We start from the raw sequence: 13068 nt of genomic DNA on the forward strand, positions 1-13068 counted from the left end.
AAATAAGTGGTTTATATCACAACTGTCGAATAAAACATTATTTACAATAGATGTTTAGATTCAACTTCAGTAGGACAGTAGAAAGCACAAAAAGTGCTTTAGTACTCGTGCTTTCGTTCTCAACTCTCACTGGAGGTAGTTAAGAACTACATTAAAAATTCTCTAAGCAGCAATTGAATTTTTTTTACATAATAAAACATACTCCACACAATTAATTTATTCAATAAATTGTCGTAAAGGTGATTTTAAATCTCCAGCTTGATGACTCATATAGACATCATAGCCTTACCAGGATGTATTCCCCTCTTCAGCCCTCATTGTACATTATATAGAAGGTTGTCAATTATGGAAATTTTTAGGTCCTGGGAAAGAATGTCATGGATTTCAAGACTGTAGGATTATTGATTTCAAGGCAGTTAGGATCTAGGGAGCAAGATGAGAATGTTAGATGGCATGTTCGGAGGTTAGAAGGAACAGGAGAATAAGTTCAGAGAAGGAATGGCCAAAGCCATATCAATATAATAGGGATACACAAAAAAGGTATGTTTCAAGTTGAGATTGAATGGGTGAACATGGAGTTTCAAGCTGACACTGAACATGAGGATAATCTGAAGCATTGACCTGTCAGAAAAGGAAGTTAGGGAAAATTTAGAGGCATAAAGAGAAAGAGGGCTCTCAAAGAGACAAAGATGTGGGTGGGATCTTGGGCAGCTAAGTAAGGCAGGTAGAACTTCAAAACTATAGCATAAATGGGAAAGGGTAACTCCAAAACACACAATAAATGAAAAAATGGGCTTTCCCATCAAGTCTAAGTATTTTTAGAAGTTGTAAAAAATTTTCACTTTGTTTTTCACACAATATAAGTAAAATATTATGCCACACTGAAGATTACTTTATCAGTAATCTTACCCACTGTTCCATCATTTCTTTCCACATAGTATGTGGGATATTCAAAAGTGGAATATTCACAGCAAAATGTGGAACGTTTAGAGTCCCTTTAGAGTCTACAGTTGTTTTCTGGTTTTGTGTGACATTTCCTAAATCTTTGAACCAAGCGATTGTATTTATTAATTTGGAAAGAAATGTCACAGTTTTGACCCTGGATGTAGAAAGCCCAGCAGAATTTTCATGGAGTGACAGTGGGAGAAAATGATTTTCCATCACAGAAGGCATGTTCCCGTATCCCTGGTTCAGCAAGTAGTAGTTAACTCTCCATTTCCACAATGGGCAGACTCTAGCTGATGTTGCCTGAGATCAAGCAGAAGTGGGTTTGCAGCTTCTCAAATAACAACAACATCTTTGTTAAAAACAACACCTTTGACATAATGAAATGTCCCAAGATGCTTCAAATAAGAGAGAACGGTCTCCAAGCAAAAGAATTAGGATCGGTGACCGATTGTAAGCAGGGAGAGAAATAGAGAGAGATGAAGGTTTAGGGAGGGAATTCCAGAGAATCGTACTGTGATGGCGAAAGGGTCTATACTAAGAGAGCAGGAGAGGAAATGCACAAGAGGCCAGAGTCATAGGACCACAGACTACTGGCTGGAATAGGGGGCTGGAGGAGATTGTAGAGGTAGGGAGTGTGGAGGCCACAGAGGGATTTCTAAACAAGTTCTTAGGGGACAGGGCACCAGTGAAGGTTGATGAGGACAGAGGTAATGGGTGAGTGGGCCTTAATGTGGGACAGGATGCAGGCGACGGATTTTTGGACTAGTTGGAGTTTGCGTCGGGTGGAGTTCGGGAGCGTTACAAAGAACGCATTGGAGAAGTCATGTCTTGAGGTAAAGAAAAAAGCATGGATAAAGGTTTCAGCAACAGCAGAGGTGGATGTTGTGGAGATGAAAGTATGTTTAGTGATGGATACGATATGGAGTGTGAAGGTCAGCTGAAGGTTGAACAACTTATTGAGGCCATCTTGTTCAGTCTGAGTAAGCACTCAAAGAGAGGGATGGAGTTTTTGGGGAGAATTGAACAACTTGGCTTTGATTTTCCCAATGTTCATTTGGAGAAGGTTCTGGCTCACTCATGACTTGATATCTGAAAAGCAGCCTGACAACACAAAGATATTCATGGAATTGAGGGTGGTAGTGGAGAGGTCGAGCTTGAGTGTTTTCAGCACAGATATGGAAACTGACACCAAGCCTGCAAATAATGAATCAGGGGAGCAGCATAATATGTAAACAAAGAAAAGGTGGCAGACCTTTGGTGACACCTTGGTTAAATTGCACTTCACAGGACCAGGGACGCTTACACTGTCATCTTAATGAAGAAGTCAGCCCATAACATGCGAGAGATTACCCCAGGCCTCTCACGCCCTTCAAGAAGAAAGCCTTGGAGCTCCTGAAGAGGCTCACAGGAAAGGGAGTTGGAGGGGGGAAAATCGGAGGGCAGGTGCCAGCTGCAGGTTCATTTCAGGACTCGGGTGCAATGAGAGAAGAGCTAGCTCAGTAGCAAGGGGCTCATCTAGACACAGAACAGCCAGCCACCTCATGCACTCCTGCCACTGGGAAAGCACCCAAGAAGAGCACAAGACTGGGTTTAAGAGGTCACACTTTGCATACTGGTCAAGGTAATAGGAACATTCACATATTGTAATCAAAAAAGTAACAGCACTGGAATTGTGCATACAGGCATTGTTATTGACAAGATTGGGAAGTGGCTTTGATGAGATGTCTTGAATAGCAGCAGTGTAAGTTGCTGCACAAAGAGAGAGGGCATATTTGTGATGGGAAGGGCTGGGATTTAGGCCCCATGGGTGCCTTTCTCCTCCAGGCCCCCCATAACGAGGCATCTTCATCACGCTAACTTGTGCAGCATGCAGCACGCTACTGCTATCCTTGACACCCTAGATGGACTATATTGTAGACCCTGCTCCAGACGAACCAGGTACCTGAAGCATGCCTTCAATAATCCACCAGTGTGCTCTGTGATGATTCTGGTGGCTGAATGTTATAGCAATGCTCAGCTGGTGTCTTGGGAAAATGCATCATCAGCCATAACTAGAGAATAGCCTCGATTTCCCTGGAAATAGTGGACTGCCTTAAAATAAAGGGATATGGCATGTGCCAGGAAAGCACTCCTGCTTGATACAGTGCTGCTGGTTGCACATGAAGTGGACATTGAGCAAGTGGAGTTCTTTCCTGTTTTAAGTGATATCATTGATGAATAGAGTACATATAGCTTTGTGGGTGCAGTCCACAATTTCTTGTACTTTAGGAAGTCCGGCCACCTAGTAAATTTACAGTGTCCTGTCATGTCCCCAAAGACAGTCTGGAATGACCCAGTAGCGTAAGAGGTTAGGGTAGTGTTGATCTTGAAAACCACAGGTAGGATTGCCAACCCTCCCAAAGTGCCGGGAGTCTCCCAGAATGGGGCATGGATCTCCCAGGACGCTGCTGCTTGCCGCCCAGGCGATCTTTGTGCTTTAAATTTCCTGCCACGGCAATGCCCTCTCCCTACTCCATGACATCACCCCTTGCCACTGCAGAGAGCCGGGACCGGCTAGTGTGCCACGAACAATTGGGAGTTGTGGAGGGCTCAGGTGTCAAGGGGAGGGCCTGGAAGTCATGGGAAGGGGCTTGGGAGGGAGAATACAGGATGGGTGGTCAAGGGATAGATGGGGATCGGGACTTGGGGGGGGTGGAGAGAGGGAGACTGGGGGTTGAGTAGCCTCTTCCTGTGCTGTAATTTCTATCATTCTATGAAACTCTCTTTTATTGTGTTCAAGCCCAGGGAGTGGTTTAGAAATGTTGATGCTGAGCTGGGTCTAGGAGGATGTGCCCTGCAAGAAATGCTCCAAACACCAAGCCCACTCTCAGTCTGGTTCAGGTTGATCTGTGCCGGCGGGTTTGATATGTGAAATCCAAGTACAGATTAATTCTGACTGACACTCCCAGTTCAGAGTTGTCACCTTCACACAGAATCTGAGTCCAAACCAGAATCCCAAGGAGATAGAGAGATTGGGCCTATTAAGTGGCATCGACTGGGGAGCCTGACTGCACCAGTGGAATTCTGGCTGTCGTTTCAGGGTAAGTATCAGCAGGTTATAGATAGGATTACTTCTAGTTTCAGGTTGGATAGTGGGGCATTATAGACTATCAGTACGTTATTGGTATTACTGTTGGTTATGAGGGGAATCTGAGTGTTACCAATATTACTATTAGTTGTCAGCGCAATTTCAGTGAGTTACTATTAGTTAGTAGTGGAAGCAAAGTTCCTCCCACCTCTGGTTTCACCTCTGAGAATCGCTCCCCTACTTTCGGTTTAGGTGGAAACCTTACATCTCCAGTGTGTCTGGCAAGGCTGGCCTCCCTCTGGTCCTCCTCTTGTTCCCCCACAACGCACAGATAGAGGTATTCCCCCTGGAAATATTGGCGTCTATCGAATGGATGAGGTGGTGACTGAACGCCCCACAACCTAGTAGTCAGTTGGGGAAAAAAAGCAAGAAAACAAATTTGGAAAATGGTAGAATAAGGAAGATTTTAACTAAATTTTTTAATTGTCTGCTGTGGCCCTTTAAATCGACTTCCACCTTTTCTAGCGTCTAGGAATACTGGGCACTTGTGGATGTAGCCTTCCGTTATGAGAGGTGTAAATGAGGCGCTATTGATAAAAAATTAGACGTAACATCACTATGTCATTACTGTCATTTAAATGCATCTGCCTGTATTTGGATGGGTGCTTCCAACATGTGGCAGAAGTGATGCTGGAAAATACGTCAGACCTAAAAAAAAAATGGGCTGGGATCTAATGTAACAGGTCCCTGCCCAATTTTTGGTCCCTCCTGTTGACATACCACCCATATTGAGCAGTAAAACAGGAAAATCTAAACTAATGAATCTGCTACAGAGCACGTAATTTGCACTCGGAATTTCATAGAATCATATAGCACAGAAGGAGGCCGTCCGGCCCATCGTACCTGTGCCGGCTCTCAGAAAGAGCTATCCAATTATTCCCACTGCCCTGCTCTTTCCCCATTGCCCTGCAAATATTTCCTTTTCAAGTATGATATCCAATTTCCTTTTGAATGTTACTATTGAATCTGTTTCCACCACCCTTTCAGGCATTGCATTCCACTTATGCCTGACCAGCCAGAAATGCCTAATGATTTTGTGCCTTTTAACAGAATCATTAAACCATTTGAGAAGTAATTTGGACTAAATCACTTCATTTGTTTTTCCATACTTTGTTCTCTCCTCGGTCCAACCATGAGATGCTAATCAAACCATAATTAAATTGAGGATATTGTGACCCTTTAGTCTTTTGGAAGTCACAGGGAGGAATGACAACAGAGTGATGAAATGCTCCCAGCAGGAAGCAGCAAAGCCTGGTTCAATACACAATGTTTACCACTAAATCTTAGAACACAACCTCACTGTCTTAGCTTCTCATGGTATGTCATCACAAAACATGTTAGTTTAAAGGACAGAAGTAAAGTACTCATTGGGCATTTTAGTTAACATGGGCCTATTGAGCCTTACTTATTTAGAGTGGGACGCATTCATTTTAGTTTAAAAAATATGAATTGTTTTCATTATATCTCTAAAATAAATGTAGCTTTCAATAAATAAATAAATGTTTAAGTTGTTTTCTGAACTATCTATTTTGATCGTAAATCTCACTCCTAACATTTCTCGATGCTGACAGTTCTGGCTAAAGTTAAATTTTAGCTGGAATTCTCTCCCCCGCTTCCATCAAGTTGAAAAATGTCATCATAATCTGTCAACAGAATATGTTTTACTTAAAGTAGAAGATAAATGTAAAATTAAAAAAGTTAAATATCTGCCACTTGGGCTCCTTGGTTTTAGGGGTAAAGGCACCATCCAGTGTAGTACCATTCATACCAGAAGGTTCCAGGTTTGATTGCCAATCTGTGCTGTCAGCAACTGGGATGCCACAATTGGCCTCAGCACTTTTGGGCAAGGCAGGGAAAAATCAGTGGAGGTTCCTGCTTCTGATTGCTATCTAGTGACTTCTGCTGGACTGTGTATAGAAGGGTGGGGGGGGGGATATATGTGTGTGTGTGTGTGTGTCAAGTGACAATAGGATTGGAGATATGAAGCTTTCAATGGTAGAGTAGCCTGCTGACATTTACTGTCGAGGTTCACAAGCAAAGAATGGCCACTTGGGGTGACTACGATACCACTGTGCCATCAGAGAAACATAACACTGCATAGGTTAGCTTCTTAAGACAAGAGTAGAGGAAAAAAATTCTATTTGAATGGAAGATATTTAACAGACTTTATTTTTTTTCAACAGCCATTTTGTGCCTCTGCTGCCAGCTGGGTTATGCTCAGCTAATGTCAGCTATGGACCGTGAGCAAATGGCTCAATGGGAAAGCGTGCTGATTGGCATCCTTTCTTTTGCTTGGTGTTGAGTGGGAGGGATCCAACCTGGTAAAATTTAGCATCTGAAACGACTGCTGCATACTTGCCTGGTACTGAATTTTCTTAGCTGAACTGTTTTCCAGTCATCATCTGCGATGGGGAAAGATGTTAATGGGCACCATTTCCAGTGGGACTACTCGCTCACCAGTGTGAAGGGAAACCTAAAATGCCAGCCATAATGGGACTACAAAATAAAGAAAATACAAAATTCCTCCTAACCAAGTCGGAGACATTTTCCCTTCTTTCTCCTCCCACCATCCATTTTCTCTCTCCTTTGTATCCTTTCCTTCTGATGTGGGTGTATAGTTTAATGGGCAGTGGCAGCCTTCTGACTACTTACTGGAATCTAACATGAGAGACAGAATGATGTCAAGGCCTTGGAGAAGGTATAGAGGAGATTTACCAAAATGACACCAGGGCTGAGGAACTTCAGTTATGTGAAGAGACTAGAAAAGCTGGGATTGTTTTCCTTCGAGCTGAGAAGGTTAAGGGGAGATGTAATAGGTGTTCAAAATTATGAGCGATTTTGATAGTGTAAATGAGGAGAAACTGCTTCCATTGGCGGGGGGAGGGGGTCGGTAACCAGAGGACACAGATGTACGATAACTAGCAAAAGAACCAAAGGGGAGATCAGAATTTTTTTCATGCAGTGAGTTGTTATGATCTGGAATGCACTGCCTGAAGGTGTGGTAGAAGCAGATTAAATGGTAACTTTCGAAAGGGAATTGGATATACGCTAGAAAAGGATAAATTTGCGGGGCTATGGGGAAAGAGCGGAGGACTGGGACTAATTGGATAGCTGTTTCAAAGAGCTGGCACAGGAATGATGGGCTGAATGGCCTCCTTCTGTGTTGTAAGATTCTATGATTATATGATTGAGCACTTGAATGAGCTGATCAACGAGAGTCAGCATGGATTTGTGAAGGATAGGTCATGTCTGACTAATTTAGATGAATTTTTTGAGGAGGTCACTGGTATAGTGGATAGAGGAGTGTCTATGGATGTTGTCTACATGGACTTCCAGAAGCATTTGGTAAGCTTCTGCACAAGAGATTATTGGCAAAAATAAAAGCAAACGTAGTTGGAGGTGACCTTGTGACATGGGATGGTAATTGGTTGGGAAGTAAGAAACAGAGAGTAGGGATAAAGTGTTCATTCTCTGATCAGCGGGATGTGACAAGTGGTGTTCCCAGGGATCTGTACTGGAGCCTCAACTGTTCACCATATATATTAATGAGTCGGGTGGAGGAATAGAGCAGGCGTGGCAAACTCGATTTATATGGTGAACCGGATCCGTCATCCGGGCACTTGGCATGGGCCACATTCAGTAAAAGTTGTTTGGACACATTGGAGTAGAAATTGGTATGTGTTTTGCCTGTTTTTGGGTGTAAAATGGGTGCAATGTATACCAATTTCTGGATGCGAGATCCTGCACCTAATCTGACCATCTCCAATAAGAGAGAGTCTAACCACCTCCCCTTGACATTCAAAGGCATTACCATCGCCAAATCCCCCACCATCAACATCCTGGGGGTCACCATTGACCAGAAACTTAACTGGACCAGCTACAAGAACAGGTCAGAGGCTGGGTATTCTGTGGCGAATGACTCACCTCCTGACTCCCCAAAGCCTTTCCACCATCTACAAGGCACAAGTCAGGAGTGTGATAGAATACTCTCCACTTGCCTGGATGAGTGCAACTCCAACAACACTCAAGAAGCTCGACACCATCCAGGACAAAGCAGCCCGCTTGATTGGCACCCTATCCACCACCCTACCGGCGCACAGTGGCTGCAGTGTGTACCATCCACAGGATACACTGCAGCAACTCGCCACGGCTTCTTCGACAGCACCTCCCAAACCCGTGACCTCTACCACCTAGAAGGACAAGGGCAGCAGGCACATGGGAACAACACTATCTGCACGTTCCCCTCCAAGTCACACACCATCCTGACTTGGAAATATATCACCGTTCCTTCCATGTTGCTGGGTCAAAATCCTGGAACTCCCTTCCTAACAGCACTGTGGGAGAACCTTCACCACACGGACTGCAGCAGTTCAAGAAGGCGGCTCATCACCGCCTTCTCGAGGGCAATTAGGGATGGGCAATAAATGCTGGCCTCGCCAGCGACGCCCACAACCCATGAACGAATAAAAAAAAATCTGTTCCGAGGGCGTGACCCTTGCCACATTGGCCCTTAATTTTTTTAGGCATACCTCGTGGCTGCCTGAAATCCACGTTGAATCAATTTAAATATGTAAGAAGGTTCCTGCGGCTGTTGAAGGATCTTTCCGCAAAATGCATGAAAAACTAGGTGGAGCATTTACCATGCAAGCTGCAACTACTTTTTTCAGTAGCGTTAAGCAGCCTAAACAATGGTCCTAAAAGGGACTCCTGGAGGCTGCTGAAGAAATGTAGTGGAAGTTTTTTTTTACATGCCTTTCTGTGGAGCGTGGTGGAGCAGAAGTGCACATCGCAACTTCACAGCACAACTGTGGGCCGCTGCTGACCTGTACTCGGCCCTCCTCACTCCTCCATGTATTGGAGCTTACGATGTAAAATCTAGACAATCTAGTCCCCGCTCACAATGAGAATCCTCAATATTTGTCCCCTCTTTCCCTATTCGGCCACCTGTCAAAACAATCTTTCTCTGTTTATCCACAATAAGGTTCCCAGGTTTCACCCTCCCCTTTACTGGCTGCTCCTCTCTTGGCGCCACTACCACTCACCATGTTGCTGTCTGCTCTGCAGGAAATGCTAGGCCCCACACTCACCCCATCACATTCTCCAGTCCTCTTTTTTTTTTTCCCCCCCATTTCCCAACCCTCAATCTCATGACCCCCATTCCCTAGTCTCCCTCTCTCTCTATCTCGCCGACCTCCAATCTTCTGACCCCATTCCCTAATCTCCTCGAAGCCCCCATCCTTGACCCATTTCCCAGTCTCTGTCCCATCAACCCTCAGTCACCTTCCCTGACCCCCAGTTCCTTGTCGCCATCTCCCCTGACCCCCAGTCACCTTCTCCCTGACCCTCTGTCCTCTGGCAACTTCTCCCTGACTCCCAGTCCCCTGTCTCCCTCCTCCTTTCTCCCACTCCCCCCACCCCCCGAGTCTCAAATCTCCTGACCGCCAATATCCTCCCCCTAGTCTCTGGTCATCCTCTTCCAGTCCAGCCCAACCTTGCACCTCTTCCCCGCTCCGTCCATCTCTCCCTTCCATCAGTCAATTCTGTTTCTGGTCACCATAAGTGAGTGCCGGCTCTCTGTGTTAGTGTGACGTCATGGAGCAGGGAGGAGGAACGCTGCTATGATGTGAATTTTAAAAGGCGCAGTTTTCCCGTTAGAAGCAGTGCCCAGGAGATTCAGCAACCCTAAGCACAGCACACCATCGCCCGGATGAAACTGTTTCGAGGGCCGGATCTGGGTCGTGCGAACCTCAGGAAAGATATATTCGACTTAAAGGGTCAGATTATGAGGACAGGTTGCATAAACTTGGTTTGTATTCTCTTGAGTTCAGAAAGTTGGGGGGTGATCTAATCAAGGTGTTCAAAATGTTGAAGGGATGCAATGGGGCAGGTGAAGAGAAATTGTTTCCAGTGATGGGGGATTCCAGGAAAAGGGGTACAATCTTAATAGTCTTAGAGCAAGGCCATTTAGGAATGAAATCAGGAAGCACTTTTTCATATAAAGGAGAGTGGAAATCTGGAACTTTGCCCCCCAAAAATAGATGTTGGGTCAGTTGAAATTTTCAGTAATGAGATGGATAATTTTTTTGTTAGGTAAAGGTGTGGATCAAAGACAGGTAAATGGATTTGAGGTACAGGTCAGCCATGATCTAATTGAATGCTGGAACAGGCTCGAGGGGCTGAATGGCCTATTCCTGTTGCTATATTCCTATGTTCTTGTCCAAGTAATTAATCTTCAAATGTGAGCCATGGGAGTTGGTGTCAGCAGGCTCTCTGATGACCAGGATTTAGACCATCACACCATCCTGTCCTGACACAAGCACTTGAGCAGTAACCTTAGGCTTCACTCTCACATTTGCTAATGTTTGTGTTGATTACTCACCTGAACAGTCCAGCTTGAACATCATTTCTGATTCATTAGCCACCAGTCTAGCCAATGAATTTGTGCATCTGATTTCTTAAGTGGTTGTAATATTGGAAATTTAAACTGTTTTCTGATTAAATTTGTTTTTAAACTACATGCTTTATACATCCCCCCTATTAAGTCTGCATTTTGCTAATTATATATAAATTTGTTGAAAACACTAATCATCTTAGGAGTGGACCAAATATCAAATACTGTATAATACTGAAATATTTACTCTTCCAATGTATGCATAAAATTAAGTTCTGTAGCTGTTACCTCTTCATTTATTTTACACAGATATAACTTCAATGCACAAACAGGCACTTTGTGTATTCTTGATTGCTGCTCGCAGATTATATTTAGAGTTGAATTTGTCAATTTTTTTCCTAAGATTATAAAGTCAATGCAAGAAAATTGTTCATATTGGTATTTTTCATAAATACAATAAATTTCTATTTTCATTATTTGTGTGTTACTTGCTGCAGTGTATAGCAACACAGGAGCCTGAGGCAGAATGCCATTCATTCATCAGTGTGATCTCAGTTTGCCTCCTCCCTCTGCCCTGTGGTTTTCAGACTCCTCCCAAAACTAAGGCCTACTGATCTGCCTGTGACTCTCTGTGCACAGCAGTGAGTTATGTGGTGCTCCCCCACAAACAGGCTGATTTTCAGATTCGTTGTTTGAGGCTTGCTTCCTGTGCAAAATAATCTCACTCGTGTGACTTGACTGTGTGACATCAAGGACTGTAAAGATGCTGCTGTCTATGCCACAGATGGGGTTTGGCCCTCGCTCTCACCCTTTACAGCAAGCTAAAAAGGTAAATACTGAGCTACTTGCGTCAGTTGTGCTGTTCAGTGAATTGGTGAGGGAATATTTTGACATTCTATCTTTGATAGATAAAGGAGGTAGCTCTGTGAGCTGGGGAAAATATTTTTTCTAATTAAGGAAATGACTGAGAAGGAAGTTGCAGGAGCTCAGGCACTTATCAAAGGAAGTCTTGTCATGTTCCCAGCAGCAGAATTCTTAGAACAGTAACCAGGCCAACATCTTTTCACGACACTGGTCTTTTAAAATTGATGTTTATTTTCATATTTTAAGTGTGTAGTATTATGTGTATTGTATTGGTCCTTATGAAAGGTAAATAATTTAAAATGTAGTTAAAATACTGAAATATTTCTGCTTTGTGTGCAATGCATTTGATTTGCAGTTTAGAGGAGTCTTTTTTGTTGTGGATGTGATAATCGTAGAAGGTTGTGGATGTGATAATCTGCTCTGAATTCAGAGTGGGTGGATGATTCATTTTAATCCTTTCATATTGCACATTGATAAAAGTTGCACATAATTTACAGAATTACATAGTGAAGCCTGCCTTTTACTTGCTGAGGCAGTGGCTGTATTTTTCTAAAACAACCTTCTAGGATTTGCTATGTGGCACTCGTCTACAACAGTCGTCAACAACAACTTACATTTATATAGCGTCGTAAAACATCCCAAGGCGCTTCACAGGAGCGTTAGCAAACAAAATTTGACACCGAGCCACATAAAGAGATATTAGGACAGATGACCAAAAGCTTGGTCAAAGACGTAGGTTTTAAAGAGCGCCTTCAAGCAGAAGAAAGAGGTAGAGAGGCGGAGAGGTTTAAGGAGGGAATTCCAGAGCTTAGGGCCTAGGCAGCTGAAGGCATGTTCGCCAGTGATGGAGCGATTAAAATCAGGGATGCGCAAGAGGCAAGAATTGCAGGAGCGCAGAGATCTCGGAGGGTCGTAGGGCTATAGGAGGTTACAGAGATAGGGAGGGGCGAGGCCATGGAGGGATTTGAAAACAAGGACGAGAATTTTAAAATCCTGGTGTTCCCGAACCGGGAGCCAATGTAGGTCAGCGGGCACAGGGGTGATGGGAGAACGGGACTTGGTGCAAGTTAGGATACGGGCAGCAGAGTTTTGGATGAGCTCAAGTTTATGGAGGATGGAAGATGGGAGGCCAGCCAGGAGAGCATTGGAATAGTCGAGTCTAGAGGTAACAAATGCATAGATGAGGGTTGCAACAGTAGATGAGCTGAGGCGGGGTGGAGACAGGCGATGTTATGGAGGTGTCAGTAGGCGGTCTTGGCGATGGAGCGTATATGTGGTTGGAAGCTCATCTCAGAGTCAAATACGACGCCAAGGCTGCGAATGATCTGGTTCAGCCTTAGACATTGGCCATGGAGAGGGATGGGGTCGGTGCCTAGTCAACAGAGTTTGCAGCAGGGACCAAAGACAATGGCTTCGGTCTTCCCAATATTTAGTTAGAGGAAATTTTTGCTCATGTTGGACAAGTGTGACAAATGAGTGACGGTGGAGAGGCTGGGTGTCGTCGGCATACATGTGAAATCTGATGTGTTTTTGGATGATGTCGCCGAGGGGCAGCATGTAGATGAGAAATGGGAGAGGGCCAAAGATAGATCCTTGGGAAACTCCAGAGATAATGGTGCGGGAGCGGGAAGAGAAGCCATTGCAGGTGATTCTCTGGCTACAACTGGATAGATAAGAATGGAACCAGGCGAGTGCAGTCCCACCCAGCTGGACGATGGAGGAAAGGCGTTGGAGGAGG

The 13068-nt window shown here is 44.3% G+C and overlaps 1 protein-coding gene across 7 annotated transcripts in view; it reads left to right on the forward strand.

Annotated features, from left to right (window-relative positions):
• Positions 1–13068, forward strand: part of LOC137323649 (RNA-binding motif, single-stranded-interacting protein 1-like) — a 506296-nt gene that overhangs the window by 272639 nt on the left and 220589 nt on the right. The window contains exon 1 of one of the 7 annotated variants that reach the window (XM_067987391.1): positions 11072–11295. The exons of the other annotated variants lie outside the window; for them this stretch is intronic. Coding sequence (XP_067843492.1) covers positions 11230–11295 — 66 coding nt within the window. The 5' untranslated portion in view covers positions 11072–11229. Of the gene's footprint in view, positions 1–11071; positions 11296–13068 lie in introns of those variants that run through there. 7 annotated transcript variants of the gene reach the window in all.

This window comes from Heptranchias perlo, chromosome 7 (genome assembly GCF_035084215.1).
Source record: "Heptranchias perlo isolate sHepPer1 chromosome 7, sHepPer1.hap1, whole genome shotgun sequence".
Taxonomy (NCBI): Eukaryota; Metazoa; Chordata; class Chondrichthyes; order Hexanchiformes; family Hexanchidae; genus Heptranchias; species Heptranchias perlo.